Source organism: Wyeomyia smithii, chromosome 1 (genome assembly GCF_029784165.1).
Source record: "Wyeomyia smithii strain HCP4-BCI-WySm-NY-G18 chromosome 1, ASM2978416v1, whole genome shotgun sequence".
Lineage (NCBI taxonomy): Eukaryota > Metazoa > Arthropoda > Insecta > Diptera > Culicidae > Wyeomyia > Wyeomyia smithii.
The window spans coordinates 20,402,499-20,422,879 of NC_073694.1; the positions used below are offsets into that span (position 1 = coordinate 20,402,499).

At 36.9% G+C, this 20,381-nt stretch overlaps 1 protein-coding gene across 1 annotated transcript; it reads right to left on the reverse strand.

The window, feature by feature from the left end:
- Positions 1–391: 391 nt before the first annotated feature.
- On the reverse strand, positions 392–1,593 carry LOC129716622 (uncharacterized). The gene is made up of 2 exons (XM_055666459.1): positions 1,361–1,593; positions 392–1,247 (listed from the first exon to the last, which is right to left on the reverse strand). Exons 1-2 carry the CDS (start codon positions 1,591–1,593, stop codon positions 392–394), a joined length of 1,089 nt encoding a protein of 362 aa, XP_055522434.1.
- Positions 1,594–20,381: the final 18,788 nt, after the last annotated feature.

Below are 20,381 nucleotides of genomic sequence, written 5' to 3' on the forward strand. Positions count from 1 at the left end.
TGTTTGGTGTTAACAATATGACAGACTTCTAAAATCGGGAGAGCTAATTTTCGTGTGTGCTGATCGATAATTTTTGTTTTTTCTAGGTTGAAGTTATGATTTGCTTCGATGCTGTGGTAAATGAGTGCCGTCTTCTCTTTAGGTCGTTCGAGATCGAATTGTGTGCTGGGATCGTCGTCGTTTTTGCCGCGGAGTCTTTCTATTTCATTAATTGTTGATCGGTGGCTGCTAATGCGTTTTTTCAGTTGGGTTGTGGTTAACCCGACATAGCTGGCTTCGCAATCGTTGCAGGGAATCCTGTAGATCACGTTATGTCGCATCTCTGGAGGTATAGTGTCTTTCATGTTGGTAAAAATTCTGCTGGCGGTGTTCCCGTATCTTGACGCTAGTGTTATGTTGAGGCCGCTTTTAATGCCTTACTCAGCCGTTGTGTCAGGTCATTCACAAACAGCATCGGTTTGTACACAACCGTGCCTCCATCGTCGGACGAATTTCTCGTGTTTCGTTCGGTGTTTCGGATGTTGCCATTCAACAGCCGATGTCGTAGCGCCGCTGGGTAGTGGTTCCGCCTCAACAGTTCATTTATGGTTATGTTAGCTGCTTCCTTCGGACTGTTTGTGGTGAACTGTCGGACTCTTTGGATAAAGTTTGCGATGGTATTCATTTTTAGATGAAGTGGGTGGCATGAATGAAAGTCTAGGAGGCGACCAGATGCCATCGGTTTGCTATACCACTCAGTACGGATGGTTTGGTCAGTTTGCCGTATTAGTACCATGTCAAGGAATGGTATTTTTCTATCTTTCGCCAATTCGATCGTGAATTGAATATTGTTGTTGAAACTGTTAAAAATGTTCAAAACGTCTGTGACTCGGTCCGGGGGAAGAGCAAGAATCAAGTCATCGACGTACTTTTTTAAAACTGGTACTGGGAAGTCAATTTTTCTAGCGACGTTTTCCAGAAGCGCTTCCATCACTAAGTCCGCTATTGTTGGTGAGAGCGGATTTCCCATGGCTGTTCCGTGGATCTGCCGGAAAAACTTTCCTTTGTATGAAAAGTAGCTTCCATTCAGACAAAAATCTATTATCTCTAAGAATAAATCTAGGTTGATATCCGTGTTTTGCTTTATATCCTGCCATCTGTTAATGATAATGCCAGGAATCATGTACGTTGGAATGCTAGTGAAAAGCGATGTAACGTCAAACGATACAAGGACATAGTCTTCTGGTAATCGAATTGAGTTAATATAGCTACAAAATGAAAACGATTTTTTTATGTTAAAGTCGCTCTTGATGGATGCCTGTATTATTTGCCCGACATATTTCGACAACATATATGACGGTGCTCCTATGTTGGAGACTACCGGCCGGAGTGGTTTATGTACTTTGGGTAGACCATATATTCTCGGACATTGCGCTGTGGTCGTTTTAATCGGTATGCTGTTTTTGCATCGATTAGCGCCAGATTTTGAAGGCGTGAAACAAGGCTGTTGTTCGTTTTCTGATGGCCCCACGTAGGATTCGCTTTGATGGCCAGGTACGTTTTCTTATCTGACAACATTTCTTGCATTTTGTCGTCATAGTCTTTCTCATACATCACAACAGTCTGTTTCCCTTTGTCTGACTCAACGATAATTACATCACTGTTCGATTTGATAAACCGCCTAGTTACCGCCTAGTTACCCAATAGCAAACTGTAAGAGCTAATAGCTAATACCCAATATATATTGCACCCACTGTTAGTCCACACTTTTTCGCTCCATTTTGAATCGAATTTGAGTTAGCGGTTGAAAGAGTAGTGAGGAAAGTTTATGGCAGAGTTTATTTGTTAAGTTTGAATTAGAGCGGGTTTGAATGTAAGATTATTGTTTTTTGTGCTACAGTTTTTGAATGTTTACATGTTATTTAATAGATTGACACAATAGTAGCTAGTAAATAGGACAGGAATGCTGATGCCGAAGCTTGTATGACAAAAACGATTTATGTTCTGTAAGAGTTTTGTGATTTCATTTGTTGAGTAAATTTGTAATTTTATATTGTCTTGTCTTCTAAATTCAGGATTCCCTGATGAAGGTGCAATATACACCGAAACGTTGGTGAAAGAGCGATATTAATTCGTTTTATTGCTGAAGGACTGCGAAGCCGAAAAACACCCCCTGATATATATATATATATATATATATATATATATATATATATATATATATATATATATATATATATATATATAATAAAAGAAAATTATAATAATAATAAAAAAAACCTAAATTATTCCACCTAGCGGTCAGACTCAGCCTTTCTCATTCAAACTTATTCTTTATAAAAATAGCTTTACATGAATGCTTAAATCCAATAAAGGTATTTATATTCACTCATTGGGTTCTAAAGTATTGATGTTGTAATTGAAGTATAAAATATGAAATTTGACGTAATGTTAGTGCTTAAGAAATAGCGAAATTAAAGAAATTGCTCTTAATTTCGAACAATTTAATCACGAGCGATACCGGGAACGCTGAGCCCATATATATTGATCAAAGCAGGTATAGTGATGAATAGTCTTTGAATTTTTCTTTCCCAAAACTTTTCAACAGCATATCAAATTCTTATGAAGTATGTTATTTGAAGGTTTGTGGTTTTTTTTTGTAAGATTTGGACCACTGCGACCATTATTATTTACCATTAATACTTGAGATAATAGACTTTCGTTGTTTTAACAATTTAATACATAACGGTTGCTTAAGTTTGATTACAATCAAATGAAAAGGGAACGTATAGGGCAGCCAAACTTTGAAACCACGTGTTCAATCATAATTCATCAGTTAACCCTTAACTAGCCCGTTCATCTGATATCAATATTATTCTAAGACAATGAAGTTTCGTGATTTTCACATTTCGATACATTACAGACGAAATTACGGTCCGATTACAGCAAAATTCAATAAGGTGTTATGAGACAACTAGACCTTTCAATTGACACTAATTTTGTGGAAATCGGTTCAACCATCTCTGAGAAAAGTGAGTGAGTCCAAGTAGTCTTCGGAATATGTTTCTTTTCATAGCTGGATTTCACATTTTTAAACATAACAGGCAAATTAGTTATCCGTTTGCAAAAAAATCGATAGGTTCTTATGGGATAATGAGACCTTCCATATGACACTGATTTTATGAAAATCGGTCCAGCCATCTCTGAGAAACATGAGTGAGATTGGATAGTCTCCAGAACACGTTTCTTTCCATAACTTCTGAACCACACGTTCAATCCTCAAAATATTCAAAATTTAATGGTTTTAGCCCGTTCATTTGAAACCAATTTTGTTCAAATCGGTTGTGTAGTTTCTGAGATATTGATGTTTCATAATTTTTACATTTTGATACATAACTTCTAAACTATAAATCAGATTACAATAAAATTCAATAGAGTCTAATAGGGCAACTAAACCTTTTATTTTCACAATTAATTTCATTGAAATCACGACATTCAGCCCTTTTGATCAGTAGCGTAGCTAGGGCGGTGCGGTTGGTGCGGTCCGCACCAGGCCCGCCACTCAAGGGGGCCCCAAAATCTTGCGAACACCGAACCGGTCTAACTGCCCATCTGAACTTAACCTCATGTATTTGTACTCGCCACTCTGCTCTCGTGATCCACACGGACAAAGTATACGTGATACCGGTGTTCATTGTTACCATGATTCGTGATTCAACTGACGCCGAAGTTGAATGTTTTACGATTGCGGAAAACATTCGATGCAACGTGGAAACACGCAACGAAGGAGCGATTTTCTGCAATCCTGAAAACCAGACTTAGTAAAGCACGCACCGCACTAGAAGTGGAACAAAAATTGAACTCTTGCTTGCTAGGTATCACGCACTTGAGCTGGGTGCTTCGGTCGATGATTCGGCACGCGAAGAATGAAGAATACCACCAGTACCACAGAGCGGATATCTCTTCGTTGGTGCTTTTCTAAAGTTACATAGAGCGCATGGTGTAGCCCCAAATCATTTTGCTTACTTTTTTGCTTCGTGGGATCTCCGTCTTCTTGTACTTTGATTCTCTTTGCTATGTATATTACACATTACAGCTAGTGCAGAGGGTAAGCGCTGACGACGTATGCGGGTGAGTGGGCTATATGTTTGTGAGACTATATGTTTGTGTTGTTTTTGAAATTGAATGTCGTGAATTCAATGAAATGAAATTTAATGTAATAAAGCCGCAAAACAATGTTCTGTTTAATAGTTTCAAAAGAGCATGCCGTGAAAATTTTTTACCTGCAGCAGTTGCAATTACTTGGATTTGTTTGCTTCGTTCAAAAAAGCATGCGTTTCGGTAAATATTTCCTGTAATATGAGGTTTAAATTGCTTTATATTTTTGAGCCTTCAGCCAGAAAATACAGTGAAATACAATCAAAACACTATTTTGATACTTTCCGTCGTTTCAGGAAGCATAATCATCAATCTGAATTAAAAAAACGAGTTTATATTTTAAAAAATATTACAAAATTCCTAATTAAACTTGGTAAAGTACGCATAGCATCTCAAGCAGAGCTTGATTGTAGCTCTAGCTCTATAACCCACACGCACTCGGGCTAGGTGCTTTGATCTCCAGCTTGGTGCGCAACAAATTAAGAAAAGCATTACACAGCAAATATCTCTTCACGGATCAAAACAAAACGAAAAAAAAAAAACGCTCAACGTGCCTACAGGTGACGAACACAAGATTATCGCACTACATTCGTAGCTTTTTTAGCTCTTGCGCCGAGCTGGTGCTTGCTACGAATGTCACATAAGACGATAATACGCTCGTGGTGCTTGGTGTCTATAATTTGGCGATGTCACCGAGCGGCTCGGAGCGGTGCTTTTGCCAAGTCTGGGAAACGCTGTCTATCTGTGTTGCTGTGTGGCTAACGAAAACATGAACCAGAGCGAGAGAAATAATCTGCGTTCACGCGAGACTATATGCACTCGAAAACAGTTGGCTCTAAGTTAAAGTTGATCAAGTTTCTCTAAGTTAAAGTTGATCAAGAACTATTTGAGGTCAACGATGAGTAGCTTGAGATTAACAAACCTTGCCATTTTATCAATCGAACGTGAAATCACTGATTCCATTGATTTTGAATCTGTAATTTATGATTTTGTCAACCAAACGGCTCGGAAAGTGAGTATCTAAATACCTAATTATTGATTTTGCGGACAACGGAATAAATAAGTAAAAAATCTAAGTTTTTTGTTTGTCTCAATTCCTCTTATGGAAGAAAAAACTGCCCAGTTATTTCCATTGGGGGCCCACATTTCTGTTACCGCACCAGGCCCACCAAATCATAGCTACGCCACTGCTTTTGATACACGACATTCGGCCCTTTTGAGCACTTTTATACCTTTGGTTTTTGCAGTGATTGCTATACCTTTCTAGGAGAAAGGCAAAAAGTGAAATGATAGAAATGTATTTTTATTTCAACTTCAATCCTGAGCAAGGCCGCAAACATTGAAATAGTACAATATCAAATTTAAATGATGTTGAGGTCACATATTTTGGTCGTAGCTATAGTTTTAAACAGTCTGCGCGTTACGTTTCTTTCTATAACTTTCAAACCACATGTTTAAATATTATGTTTAAGGGTTTAAATGCCCATTAATTTGAATTCAACTATGTTCATAGCTTCTGAGATATAAGAGCGATTTTCACATTCTGACGCAGCGCCAAAACTAAAAGTTTGATTACAATAAAATTTAATAGCAAACTTTGCGGCAAATAGACCCTTCATTTGACACCAAGATAGAAAGAATCGGTCAGACCATCTCTGAGAAAAGTGAGTGCGAAAAAAGGTGCACATACACACGTACACACCCACACACAAACATATTCACCTATACATGCATACATGCAGAAAATGCTCGATTCGTTGAACTGAGTCGAGTAGTATATGACATTCGACCATTTGGGTCACTTTTTTACCTTTTAATTAGCCAGTGATCGTTGAGAGAAAGTCAATATGTTTACTTACATTATGTGATTTCACATTTTTATAAACAACGGACAAAGTTACAATCCGATTACAATGAAATTCAATAGCAACCTATGGGGTAACTAGACCTTTCATTTGACACTAATTTTGTGAAAATCGGTTCAGCCATCTCTGAGAAAAATGAGTGAGTTTAAACAACCTCAGGATAACTTTTCTTTACATAACTTTTGAACCATACGTTCAGTCATAACGAAATTCAAAAGTTAAGAGTTCTGGGGACAGCCCAATCATTTGAAACCAGTTTTATTGAAATCGGTTGAGTGGTTTCTGAGATATTGATGTTTCGTGATTTTTACATTTTGATACATAACCTCTAAACTAAAAATCCGATTACAATGAAATTCAATAGCAACCTATGGCGCAACTAGACCTTTCGTTTGCAATTAATTTTATGAAAATCGGTTCAGCCATCTCTGAGAAAAGTGAGTGAGAAAAAAAAGTTGCACATACACACACACATATACACATACATACATACATACATACAGAAAATGCTCAGTTCGTCGAAAGAAGTCGAGTGGTATATGACATTCGGCCATTGGGACCACTTTTATACCTTCGGTTTTTCCAGTGATTGCTATACCTTTCTAGGAGAAAGGCGAAAAAAACAATGAATGTTGTTAAATTTATTCAGATAAATCTTCACCATGCGAAGGGTGCTTCAGCGGTGCTCAGCAGAAGATTTTCCAAAGAAAATCTTGAAGTGGGTTTAATTCAGGAGCCCTGGGTTAATAATGGGAGAGTACTGGGTTGCTCTCTGCCTAACGGCAATCTTCTGTACGATAGCAGCGAGTCTAGACCTAGGACAGCAATTCTAGTAAACAAAAACACTAAGTTTGTCCCAATTACCGAGTTCATAAGTAAAGACATAGTTGCGATCATGGTGGAGGTGCCAACGACCCGAGGAAAAACAGTAGTATGCATTGCTTCAGCTTATTTTCCTGGAGACACTGATGACATTCCTCCTCCACTGATTGAAAAATTTATAAACTACTGTAAAAAAATAAACGCCCAATTTATAATAGGGTGTGATGCAAATGCCCATCACACACTGTGGGGTAGCTCAGATATCAATAAAAGAGGCGAAAATCTGCTGAACTACATTTCGTCCAACAATATTGACATATGTAATAGAGGAAATTCGCCCACATTTATAAATTCTAACCGGAAAGAGGTTCTTGATCTCTCGATCTGCAGTGACCTTTTATCAAGAAAGATTGTGAACTGGCACGTTTCTGATGAAGAATCACTGTCGGACCACAAACATATCAGGTTTAATTATAAAACCGAACCATTAATTACTGAAAACTACAGAAACCCAAGGAAAACAAACTGGGATCTGTACCGATTCTATTTAAAGAACCACAATACAATTGAAGATACCCCAATAAAAACTTGTTCACAACTAGATAATGCCTCTGATGAATTCATTGATAAAATGACTTCATCATATCAAGCTAGTTGTCCTGTTCAACATAGATCATCAAGCAGAGATGTTCCTTGGTGGAATGAGAAACTAGCAGAATTGAGGAAAAAATACAACAGAGAATTGAGGCGTGCCAAAAGACAGGACTGGAGACGGGTCTGCGAAGAGATCAATAACGCTCCAACAGCTGCGAGGTTGCACAAAATTCTTTCGAAAGATCATTCAAATGGTCTTGGCAATCTAAGAAAAGAGGACGGCAGCTTTACAGTTGATTCCGCTGAAACTCTGGAAGTAATGATGAGAACTCATTTTCCAGGGTCAACACCTGTATCCGGTGAAGTACAGGACTTAGAAGAGGCAGGACTTTTATGGTCAACTGAAGTCTATCCTAAAGCCTGTGAAATCTTCACGCCTGGTAGGGTTGAATGGGCATTGAGTTCTTTTCAACCTTACAAATCTGCTGGAAAAGATGAAATCTCCCCAGCACTACTCCAACAGGGAAAGGAAGCTCTTATTCCTCAGTTAACTGAGCTCTTCAGAGCCAGTGTTACCATGAGTTACATACCAAAAGCCTGGAGAAAGGTTCGAGTTGTCTTTATTCCTAAAGTGGGGAAAAGAGACAGAACGGCTCCCAAAGCCTTTAGGCCCATCAGTCTCTACTCTGTTCTATTAAAGACAATGGAAAAAATTTTGGACGACTTTATCAAGTCAACAGTCTTGGTGAAGTTTCCATTGAGCGAAAACCAATTTGCTTACCAATCAGGTAAATCTACAATAACAGCGCTACAAGCGTTAGTTAACAAAATTGAGAAGTCCTTTCAAGCCAAAGAAATAGCTCTGGTTGCTTTTCTCGATATAGAGGGGGCATTCGATAATGCATCCTATAGCTCAATGCGGTCCGCAATGGAAGCAAGGGGCCTGGATAACTGTATTATTGAATGGACAATGGCGATGCTAAGAGATCGAGAAATTTCTGCTGATCTTGGAGGTGGGCAGCTAAATATCAGATCTAATAAGGGATGTCCCCAGGGCGGAGTACTTTCACCCTTATTGTGGTCCTTAGTTGTAGACGAACTCCTTAAAAGGCTAACAGTACTAGGATATGAAGTAATTGGATACGCAGACGATGTAGCCATAATAGTTCGTGGGAGGTTCGATGACACGATCTCTAATCGGCTACAAACTGCGCTCAAATCTACTTTAAAATGGTGTAGAGAAGAGGGTTTGAATGTAAATCCCTCCAAAACTGTTATAGTACCTTTTGCCAAAAGAAAAAAGCTAAATTTAAAACGGCCTATTCTAGATGGTGTTCAAATTCAGCTTGCTGAAGAAGTTAAATATCTCGGAGTAACTTTAGACAAAAAACTGAATTGGAATTCTCATCTAGACAAGACTATCTCTAAGGGTACAAATGCCCTTTGGGTTTGTAGCAGAGCCGTGGGAAAAACATGGGGACTACGCTACAGTCCATTAGATTTATTCGGCAATTGTTCGTCCGAAGGTTATATACGCTTCACTTATATGGTGGCCTAAAATTAATGAGGTAACCGCTCAAGCGAAGCTTGGTAAACTGCAGAGGCTTGCCTGTATATCAATAACTGGGGCAATGAAAAGCACACCATCAGTTGCTTTGGAAGCCCTCCTTTGTATGCTACCTTTGCACAAATATGTAAAGCAGCAGGCTGCAAAAAGTGCTCTGACATTTAAACGTTATAATGAGATCTCAGATGGTGACCTTGTGGGACGCTTACGAATCCTTAAGGAATTCAGACTGAATTCTGATGTTAAAACAATAGAAGATTGGATGACAACGAAGACAAACTATGACATTCCCTTCAAAGTAGTTAAATCAAGCCGCTATGAATGGGAGTCAGGAGGGCCGAGTCTGCGTCCAAGTTCTGTTGTGTTTTACACCGATGGAACAAAAGTGGGGGAAAATACTGGAGCCGGGGTGTTTGGCCCTGGAATCAGTAGAGCTATACCAATGGGCCACAGTCCAACGGTATTTCAAGCAGAAATTCATGTGTGGATATCTGTTTAAAAAGAAATTACAGATTTGCGAAAATCTGCATATTTTCTGACAGCCAAGCAGCTTTAAATGCACTTAAAGCTTTCACATGTAAATCGAGGCTAGTGTGGGAATGCCTTCTTTCTTTAAGACAATTGGCCAGTAGGAACGAAGTTACTCTTTACTGGGTGCCTGGCCATTGCGGCATTGAAGGAAATGAAAAAGCCGACAGCCTAGCAAGAGAAGGCTCAGCATCAAATTTTATTGGTCCGGAACCATTCTGCGGAGTCCCAGAATGCGCTCTGAGGACTGAATTTAGAACTTGGGAAATGTCCACGGTAGAATTAAGCTGGAACGCCACGGATACATCCAGACAAGCTGGAAGATTTATCACACCGAGTGCTGTGAAAGCTCGGATCTTACTAAATCTGAATAAAAAAGATCTTCGGGTACTAACGGGTCTGTTGACCGGTCACTGCCCGAGTAGGTATCACCTAAACAAAATTGGAAAAACTCGATCTACAGAATGTCGTTTTTGCCAATTTGAAACCGAAACTGCTGAACATATACTCTGCATCTGTGGAGCCTTGTTCAATCAAAGGATGTCAATATTTGGAAAAGGGCTACTAGAGCCCCATGAAATTTGGCATTGTAATCCTGGTAAGGTATTAGACTTCATAAAACGAGTCGACCCTAACTGGGATCGGGTATTATGTCAACCAGTGTCCATCACGCCTTAGTTGTGATAGGATTATCGACTAATACCAAATCAAACATGGGTCATACAACAATAGTCCTTACTAATGGACGCAGTTGTGTTTCGGCCCTACAGGGAAAAAAATACATTCTAAAAGGGCGTATGCCTTTTGGTTTTGTTTTACGCGGGGCATACGTACCTCGTAAAAAAAACCGCGTTAGTTCGAAAATCCGCGTAAAAAAAACCGCGCTGATTCAAAAATCCGCGCAAAAAAAAACACGTTTTTTTGAAAATCCGCGTAAAGCAGTCCGGCGAGAAGGGCTTTGGAAAAAACCCAAGACACTCTAGAACCAGTATTTAATACAGTATTCAATTGTTCTCTTTGACGGTCATTCCGGATCTTTCGGTGGGCGGAGAGTATTTTTTGGACTAAGTCTTTTGCTAGATAAACACTTAAACGTTTCTGGTTCCAAACCCACGTTAATTCGGAAATTCGTACGCGGTATCGCGTAAAAAAAACGCGTTAATTTTAAAATCCGCGTAAAAAAAAACCTCGTAAAAAACCGCGTAGAAAAAACCTGACTGTACACAGTAAAAAAAATTTTTTTTGACAAAAAAAAATTGAAAATAAACATTAAGTTTCAATTAAAAAAAAAGAGTTGAATTTTTTTTTTTTTTTTTTAAAGAAACTTGACGTTAATACGCAACTTTTTAAAAAAAGTCCAGGATGGAGAAATGAAAAATATTTTTTTTTGTAGATTAATTTTTTTATAAAAATTCTAATTTAAACATTTTTCAAAATATTTGTATTCTGATAATTTTAAAAGATGCAGAGAGTCATTTTGAATCAAAAAGCTCTTGGTAGTAAACATCCTAAAGGCATCGGTTTTCGAGTTATTTTAAATTTAAGTTCGAAAAATTATTAATATTTCGGAATATACACGTTTTTCTTAATTTGTCCATGGTTCTCCAGCAAAAACCATACGTTCATTGGAATGCTTGATCAAAAATATACAATTCATTCTTTGACAACAAAACGATTGGATAAATAACTCAAGCGCTAAACCTTAGGCTACCTACACGTTCCCCCTTGCCGAATGTTTTATAAAAAATATGTTTGTCGTGCAACACTACCTACTTGTTTACTAATAATAACTATTTGTAAAGAACGCAACCAATAACTACTGGGTTACCTATAATATCTATTTTCGTATATAAAAACGATTGCACTACTCCAGATGTGTCAGTAACAGTTTGCAGTTTGAAACATCTGTGTAAAGTTACAGCCAGATCAAAAATAATTCATTGAAATGCTTGGCCTATGTTGCGTGGTACTGCACAGGTTTTTCAGATCCGCTAAGGACATTGTAGCGGCAAAAGTACCGGGCAAATCCGTGTTGATCACTAACTACTAGTATTCATTTTTATTTTTCAAAATACCATTTTTTACTTCTGAAATTTTGAAGAACTTGTTCCCCCCCTAATCGAAATTCTGGCTACGCCCATGAACATGGCTGCAGCAATCAATCAAACCATAGTTTAACTTGAAACCTGAACTAAACTACATAACGCCTCATCTTCTCTGCGAAAACAAACCATGCCAGGGGGTACAATAAATTTGGAAATTATTGCCAAGGGGTACGCGGTCAAAAATAAAGTTGAGAACCGCTGCCTTTGAAAATAAAACAAAAGCCAGATGTGAAAGGTTAACTCGTGTATTCATGTTGCCGTTGTCCTGCATCACTTTTTGGAAAATTTGTAAACAAATTCCAAACTCAATAAAAACATGTATAACCATCATCAACTAAACGAAAAACTTGTAGCTTCTGCAATTTTTTTAAGGTTAGCAAAAGTGATCCTATTATGCAATACAAATTTTACAGGTACAGATTTTGGTTAAGATTTTCGAAAGAAAAAGCACAGATGAAAAAGATGTTTACCCTTTCAGTACAGATGAAAATATGGCAACACTGCTAGTAACAGGTGCTGTTTGCTTGATTGCAGTGTATCTGAAGCAATGATGAGAGAACTAAAATTACAATGATAACAAATTAAACAAACTTGCCGGTCTCACTATTGTGACATACCAATGGCACTTTTTAGCGTTTCAAATTTTGTTGTTGTTGAAGTAGTTGTTTTCAGGGCTCTACACTTTCGAAACATAACAATCATTTTCGATTTCGATTCGAACAGTTCCATTTGACTTCTTTCGGGTACGAATCATGATGAACATTTTGGTTGTCAAACAGAGGTTTGATTACGGATTTCTTCCTCGTCTAGTGTTCATCGGGTCATCTCAAATTAAACTAATGACTGTCTCAATTGAAGGAGACACTTTCCTTCCCTCCAGCGTGTCATTTGAAATTAGTACAGCATCATTTAATTTGATGATATTTGATGATATAGCACAAGACGCGTTTGTAACGGCAATGGCATTCCATAAATAAATATCACATAAGTTCCTATTTCAAGTTGAGAGGTTTTTTTGCTGTTTATCACTAACGTTCCATAGCTACTTCGGGTTGAAAAATTGGTATTGGCGTCTTCCGTTTCATATCATCACGATTATCTAAACATCCTCTTCCCATTCGTGAAGTACTATATAGAAGCCCTCTACCTCCGTCAGTGTTCATTGAATTGGCGTGTATAGTTACTTGAAAAATAAATAAAATGTCTATTTTCGGTCTCACTTTACGGTAAAAAGTGTTGCCAGACGAACGCAGAGCTCCCCTGGTGTGGCAGAATAATAACAACCAGAGTCTCAAAGTCATTTTTAATTGACAATTGGGTCCTAAAGTTTTATACGGTTTTCTGTTTTTTATATATCCGTATATAGTGCAATTTCACGAGCAAAACGTGATTTTTGAAAAATGTTGTCCGTCGTTTTTTAAATGAAGATTGAAAAATTGCTCGAAATTCCTTAAATGGCAGCTCTTCCATATACCGTACATGGACAAAATGCCATTAAAAACAATTCAAGCAGTTTTTAATTCTTCATTTGAAAATTTATTTGAAAATTCATTTGAAAATCAAAAATTGAAAAACTTTTGTTTCATTTTCGAGCATATTGTCAAATGAAAGTCAAAAGAAAACTACTCGAATGCTCTTGCTTTGATTTTGACAGCTGTAGGTCATGAAAAGGAACGAAATGATTTTCATTTGGGTCTTGAAGCTTTATCAGTTTTTATATATTATATGAAAAAGACGCGTTTTCTGAGCAAAAAATAAAAAATGTTTAATCATTGTCCTTCGATTAAGAATAATAATGATGAATAATAAACCACTGCATACCACTTCATAGTAAAATAATAGCAGGGCAATAAATCACATCGATCTTAATCGATATCATTTCTTGGTGTCGACACCAGTCGATGTAGCTAAACAATCAAGTGTTCATAATAGTTTTGTTTAGTGCCTGAGTAGTTCGGATTAACTAGGTACATCTTGGTCATAAGAGGGCTACTTAGTGGTGAATGGTTCCAAATTAGGATTCAATGATACAACTAGAAGCCGTTAGGAATGTGCTTCGTGAGAGTATAATTCTTTTCAAGCGGATTCATGGAAAAGCCATAAGCAAGCTTTTGAATCAAAGAGTCATTTCTGAGAAATTTATGAGAAAAAATGGAAAACGGCTAGATTTTACGATTGCATTTTGTTCCTAAATCTTGTGCGCTCTAAGATAATTCAATCCAGTGTATAAGTTTTATTGGTTGCGAGAATATTCGAAATGCGCAATAAAACTCATGAGTGTTAAAACTTTTATTGTCAAAAAGCAGGTATAAAGAGTCAAAAGAGAAGGAATGAAAATTGATTTCGGTTTTTTTATTTTGCTCTCCAGAACAACTAATTTTCAATTTAAATAGCCAGTTGCTAACTTTAAAAACTTCGAAGAAAGCAGTCAGAAAATTATGTTCAAAGCTTTTATTAAAATGTGTGTTCCGCGTCAAACAAAATCCCTGGGCCTGGAAATCCTTTCTTTAAGAGACACGTGCAAGTCCAGTTTTTTAGCACTAGGTGCAAAAAACTTATTGCAGTACAGTACAGTGCGTCTTGAACTGTCCTACAGATCAGACGTTTTTTCGGTTGCTTGTGGACTGGTCTTTGACTGCCTATAGCTTCAAAGTTTGTGTTTTGTCAGTGTGTCTTATAAAGATTACCTGAAAGTTATTTCCCATCAGTCTTTCTCAAGACTACCTACTTTTGAATTTAACATTTGTTTTAACTTTTTTCGTATCACCTGAAATGGCTGGACGGAAAAAGAAACCTCGCATCGCTGCGGGCAGGAAAAGAGAGGCATCTCTTTCTGACACATCGAGTGTCTGTAGTGACAATCCTTTTGATATTTTGCCTGAGCAAGAAGCTGGTGGAATGGAAGTTACCAATAATGAAACTATACAAAATATAAAATCTTTAAAAAAGGAGAAAGTTCCACCTATTGTGGTAACTATTCCTTCAGAATTTAATATATTCAAAAAGGAACTTTCAACGTTTGTTTCTGACGTTAAAGTTACCTATCAAATTGGCCGTAGAGGTGAATGCCGCTTATTAGCCGACTCAGTAAAGGGTCGTGATCGTCTTGTTCAGTATTTAACTGACAAGATGTACAAATTTTTCACATATGACACCAAGGTTGTCTTGAAAGGTCTCACCAACGATCAAACCGTTGATGAGATCAAACTTACTTTAACAGAATTACTTGGCATAGCCCCTACCCAAGTAATTCTAATGAAACAAAAATCACGAGGCGAAAACAGTCAGAGAACTGGAATTTCCCTTGTTAATAATTTAATTCATTTTAACCGCAATGAGGTTAACAACTTAAAATTTTTTGAAAAAGCACATGCTTTGTATAATGTGCGTGTAAAGTGGGAAATTTATAGGAAGTATGGCGGAGGTGAAAAACATATCACCCAATGCCGTACTTGCCAACGTTATGGCCATGGTTCCAAATTCTGTAACATGGACCAAAAATGTCTTAATTGTGGAGACTCTTCTCACAAAAAGGACACATGTCCTGTGAAAGAGAGTAAAAATTTTCGCTGTGCGAATTGTAACGGCAACCATATGTCAAATTTTTATCAATGCCCAGCCCGTTTAGCAATTGTTAAGGCAAGGCAAGGTAAACAAAATTCAATTTCTCAATTTAAACCAACTTCAAAACAAAATTCTCCAAGCGTACCAGTGACGCATAGTTTACCTACTCCTTTGCATACCCGTTTAACTTATGCACAGGTTACAGGTAGTTCGAACATTATACCGCCTAGTGTTGGTAGTTCGAAAATGACCGTTAATATGGGTAAGCAAAACACGCTAAAAAATAATTGTACACCTGTTACTCCAGCTAATATTGCTGCCGAAAATATTTTTTCTAATTTCAACTGCCTGGGGCCTATTACGGCAGGTAAACTTTCTTTTTTGCAACAGGCAATGTTCGATCTTATGAACGCCATGTTGCAGGCAAAATCAATGTTTGAAGCCATTCAAATAGGCACAAATTTTACTATTAAAATTGTTCCTAATTTAAAATTTATCAATGATTTTAAATAAAACAATTAAAATATTAAATTGGAATGCTCGCTCATTGAAGGCCAATGAAAATGAGCTTTTTAATTTATTAACAGTAAATAATGTGCATATTGCAATTATTACTGAAACATTTTTAAAATTAAAATATGATCCCAATTACGTGGTTCATAGATATGATAGGATTCAGGGTTCCGGCGGTGGAGTTGCAATTGTTATTCATCGCCGAATCAAACATCGTGCTCTTCCCCATCTTGAGACGAAAGTTATTGAAACTTTGGGAATTGAAGTTCAAACTGAACTTGGAATTTTATTTATTGCCGCAGCATATTTACCATTTCAATGCACACGCGAGCTCAAAAATTATTTTAAAGGTGATTTACAAAAACTCACCAGAAATCGTTCGAAATTTTTCATAATCGGCGATTTTAACGCTAAACATCGTTCATGGAATAATTCTCAAAGTAATTCCAATGGCAAAATTTTATTCAATGATTGTTCTTCAGGATACTATTCTATTTTGTCTCCGAATAGTCCTACATGCTTTTCTTCTGTAAGAAACCCTTCAACAATTGACTTGGTGCTAACAGATCAAAGTCATGTATGTAGTGATTTGATCACACATGCTGACTTTGATTCTGATCATCTCCCAATAACTTTTTCTTTATCCCATGAATCAGTTTTAAACCCTATGAGCTTTGTTTTTAATTATAACAAGGCTAATTGGGAAAGCTACAAAACTCATATTGAGAGAAATTTCAATAATGAGCTTGATTTGCAAAACGAAGTGAATATTGATTTCGCTTTGGGAGCATTAAAATGTGCAATTGTTGATGCCAGGAATTATTCTGTTCCAAAGGCTCAAGTGAAATTTGATTCATCAATAATTGACGAAAATCTTCAACTTCTAATTCGTTTGAAAAATGTCCGCAGACGTCAATATCAACGTTCTCGTGACCCTGTTTTTAAAACTATTTATAAAGATTTACAGAAAGAGATTAAACATAGATTTACTCTTCTGAGAAATCAAAATTTTGAGACTAAAGTTGAAAAATTGAAACCATATTCAAAACCATTTTGGAAGCTGTCGAAGATTCTTAAGAAACCTTCAAAGCCTATTCCAGTTTTAAAAGATGGTGAACGTTTTCTTGTATCCAATGAACAAAAGGCTCAAAGACTTGCTCAGCAGTTTGAGAGTGTTCATAACTCAAATTTGAATTTTGTGAGTCCAATTGAAAATGAAGTCACACGTCAATTTGATTTAATTTCTTCCCAGAATTTTTTACCTGCAGAAATAATTGAAACAAACTTGAATGAGATTAAATCAATTATTAAAAATTTCAAAAATATGAAAGCACCTGGTGACGATGGAATCATTAATATACTAATCAAACATCTCCCTGAGAGCACAATGGAATTTTAAGTGAAAATTTTCAATTGCTGCTTCAAAATTGCATATTTTCCCAAATATTGGAGTAAGGCAAAAAATACTCCAATTTTAAAACCGGATAAGAATTCTGCTGAAGTTTCAAGTTATCGACCAATCAGTTTGCTTTCTTCAATAAGTAAACTGTTTGAGAGAATTATTCTTAACAGAATGATGTCACACATCAACGAAAATTCAATTTTTGCAAATGAACAGTTTGGATTTCGCCATGGGCATTCCACAACTCATCAATTGCTCAGAGTTACTAATATGATACGAGCTAACAAATCTGAAAGTTATTCCACTGGAGCTGCTCTTTTAGACATAGAAAAAGCATTCGACAGTGTTTGGCATAAAGGTTTGATTGCGAAATTGCAAACTTTTGATTTTCCAATTTTCCTAATCAAAATTTTTAAAAATTATCTTACTGATCGAACTCTGCAGGTTGTCTATCAGAATTCCAAATCTGATAGATTTCCTGTCAGAGCAGGTGTACCTCAAGGTTCAGTCTTGGGTCCAGTCCTGTACAACATATTCACTTCAGATCTTCCTGATTTGCCTCCAGGATGCACAAAGTCATTGTTCTGCGATGACACCAGCATTTCTGTAAAAGGAAAAAGTCTTCGTGTCATATGCAGTCGATTGCAGAAAAGTTTAGATATTTTTTCTTCCTACTTGCAAAAGTGGAAAATCTCCCCCAATGCTTCTAAAACTCAAATGATAATTTTTCCGCATAAGCCTAGAGCTTCTTTCCTCAAGCCAAACAATAATCACGTTGTCAAGATGAATGGGGTATTTTAAGTTGGTCCGACAAGGTTAAGTACTTGGGACTAATTTATGATAAAAAACTTATTTTCAAAGAGCACATTGAGAGTATACAAGCCAAGTGCATCAAATATACGAGATGTTTATATCCTCTCATTAACAGGAATTCTAAACTTTGTTTAAAGAACAAACTTTTGATTTACAAACAAATTTTTAGACCAGCAATGCTTTATGCTGTACCGATCTGGTCAAGTTGCTGTTCAACAAGGAAGAAAACGCTCCAAAGGATTCAGAATAAAATTTTGAAAATGATTTTGAAGCGTCCTCCTTGGTTTGGTACACTCGAATTACATAGACTTACTGGTGTTGAACCATTAGAAGCTATGTCAAATAAAATTATTAACAATTTTCGACAAAAATCGTTGCAATCCTCAATTGCTACGATAAGCTCTCTTTATAGCCAATAAGTTAGCAATTAAGTTAGTTGTAAGTTTACTTCCCCTTTTCTGACAAGTAGGTTTAAATCCCTACGAATGATAAGTCCTAATTGCGAAAGCAAACAAATCCTAACAATTAAAATTACAAATTTCTAACAGTGTTGAGGAGTCACCATCTGTGATTGGACACACATACTCATTATTTACTAACATTTATCATAAATACTTAAGCTACTAACAAATCCCCCCATAATAAAAAAAAAATAATATATTGCAGTACAGTACTGTAGATTGTGATGTTGTTGTGTTAATCTTTGAGATTATCAGGGGGGGTTTACCGCTGTCAAATTTCATATATGTGTACGTTTTCGCAAATTAACTCTGGTCCAAGGAGTTTACTGGTCCATGACGTTTGATAAATTACTTGTTGCTGTACAAAAATTTCACTACGGAACGCATTTTTAATAGTTTTCCGCGATTTCTTGAGTTTTGTAAGGATTAATTAAATTTTATTTCGACTTTTTTTCTAACTTCTACAAAGCCAAATATGAATACGGTTTTGTGGTACTTTACGCATTTTGCACTTTTTTTGCTGTAGGTTGGCTTACTCATCAATTTCGAGCAACTAATATTACAAAATAATATTTGAATAAAATAATATTTGAGTTCTAACCAAAACATATTCATTCTGTTAACGCCTTACTAGTTTGTTTTGATTTTCTGCTGTATCTTGATTTTTCAGGGTTAATAACTGAAGCGTCTAAAGAAATTTAATATTATTCTGAGTGTTGATGTTCAATTAACTTTAGATCAATTTTCCTTGATTTTCTTTTATTTAACAACATAAAATTTATTGATACACTCTGAAAGACATCAAAGATAAAGTTATAAGAATTAAAATGTATTGAAAAAACGCTACAAAGGACTATAGTCATCAAAATCATTACAAAGACATAGAATATAATTTTTGTCAATTAATATTGGCTCCGAATTGTCTGACTATTTTTTAAGAAATATACCTATTAAAAAAATTTTCAGCTTCAGTCGTTTTCAAGTTGTTAAAAAATTTGGCCTTCCTCGAATGTAAGTTGCAAAGTCTAGGCCATAAGTTGAGTTGAAAAAATGTGATCGATTCCGGCGCCTTGATAAATATTTCTTAGTTTTCGCTTGTTTTGTTGTGAGAAATTCAAATCCTCAAATTTCTTTGCTCAAGTTATGTCAAAATAGACTGCAATGACTGGAGGTAGAAGATGTTATTTTCCACAGTCCATGTTGAAGTTAGCAGGGCGTCAATGACCGTCATAATGAATAGTTAAATTATTTTCAATGCTGTTAAACAGTTGGATGTTTTACGTGCATTCCGGTGATAATATTGACAACGTTCTAGAGGCAGTTTTGATCCTGATTTTCAACTAATGATTTGCGCATTTTTTTTCACACATTCGAATCAAACCGCTTGGAGCCCCTGGAAAAGTCTACCTTTGCGCTAGTTCGCGTCGCACAGGAATGTGGGAGACGTGACGAGACGCGGTCCATAACAACCGGCAATTTCAAACTACTTTCAAGCTTGAGTTGCCACCATTTACGACCGTAAAGATGTATATCCGTCTCGGATTACGTTGATCCGCCTTTTGGCGTGGTAAAGCATCTGAAGCGGAGCTTGGGGAGAGGGAGAGAGCGGAAACCCGTCCGCTTTAGGGGTCTTAATCCCTCAATTTCGCTTTATGACTGACGATGGCGGTCGGTAGGCTTATCTGGCGCTAGCTATCATCATCTACATATCGCGGGTTGCATTTCTTCTTGCGCTCGTTGCTCCGTGTAGTTGTGTGGGACCCTTTTGCGAAGATGATAAATTGAAACAGACTGGCCAATTATGTGAGACACCCGGTCGGAACCGACCGGACCCCGAAAACCAATTTGCCTCCATTCTGCAATTCATCATTTATTTTAATGAATGAAAATATCGCCGCTGCAGTTCGCGCCCATTCTCGTACCCGCGCTCGGGCTCGGGCAGGAAGCTGGAAGTTGTGATCCATTTCCGGCTGGTTTGGTCGAGGTGGTACCGTGGCCGAGGAAGGACGA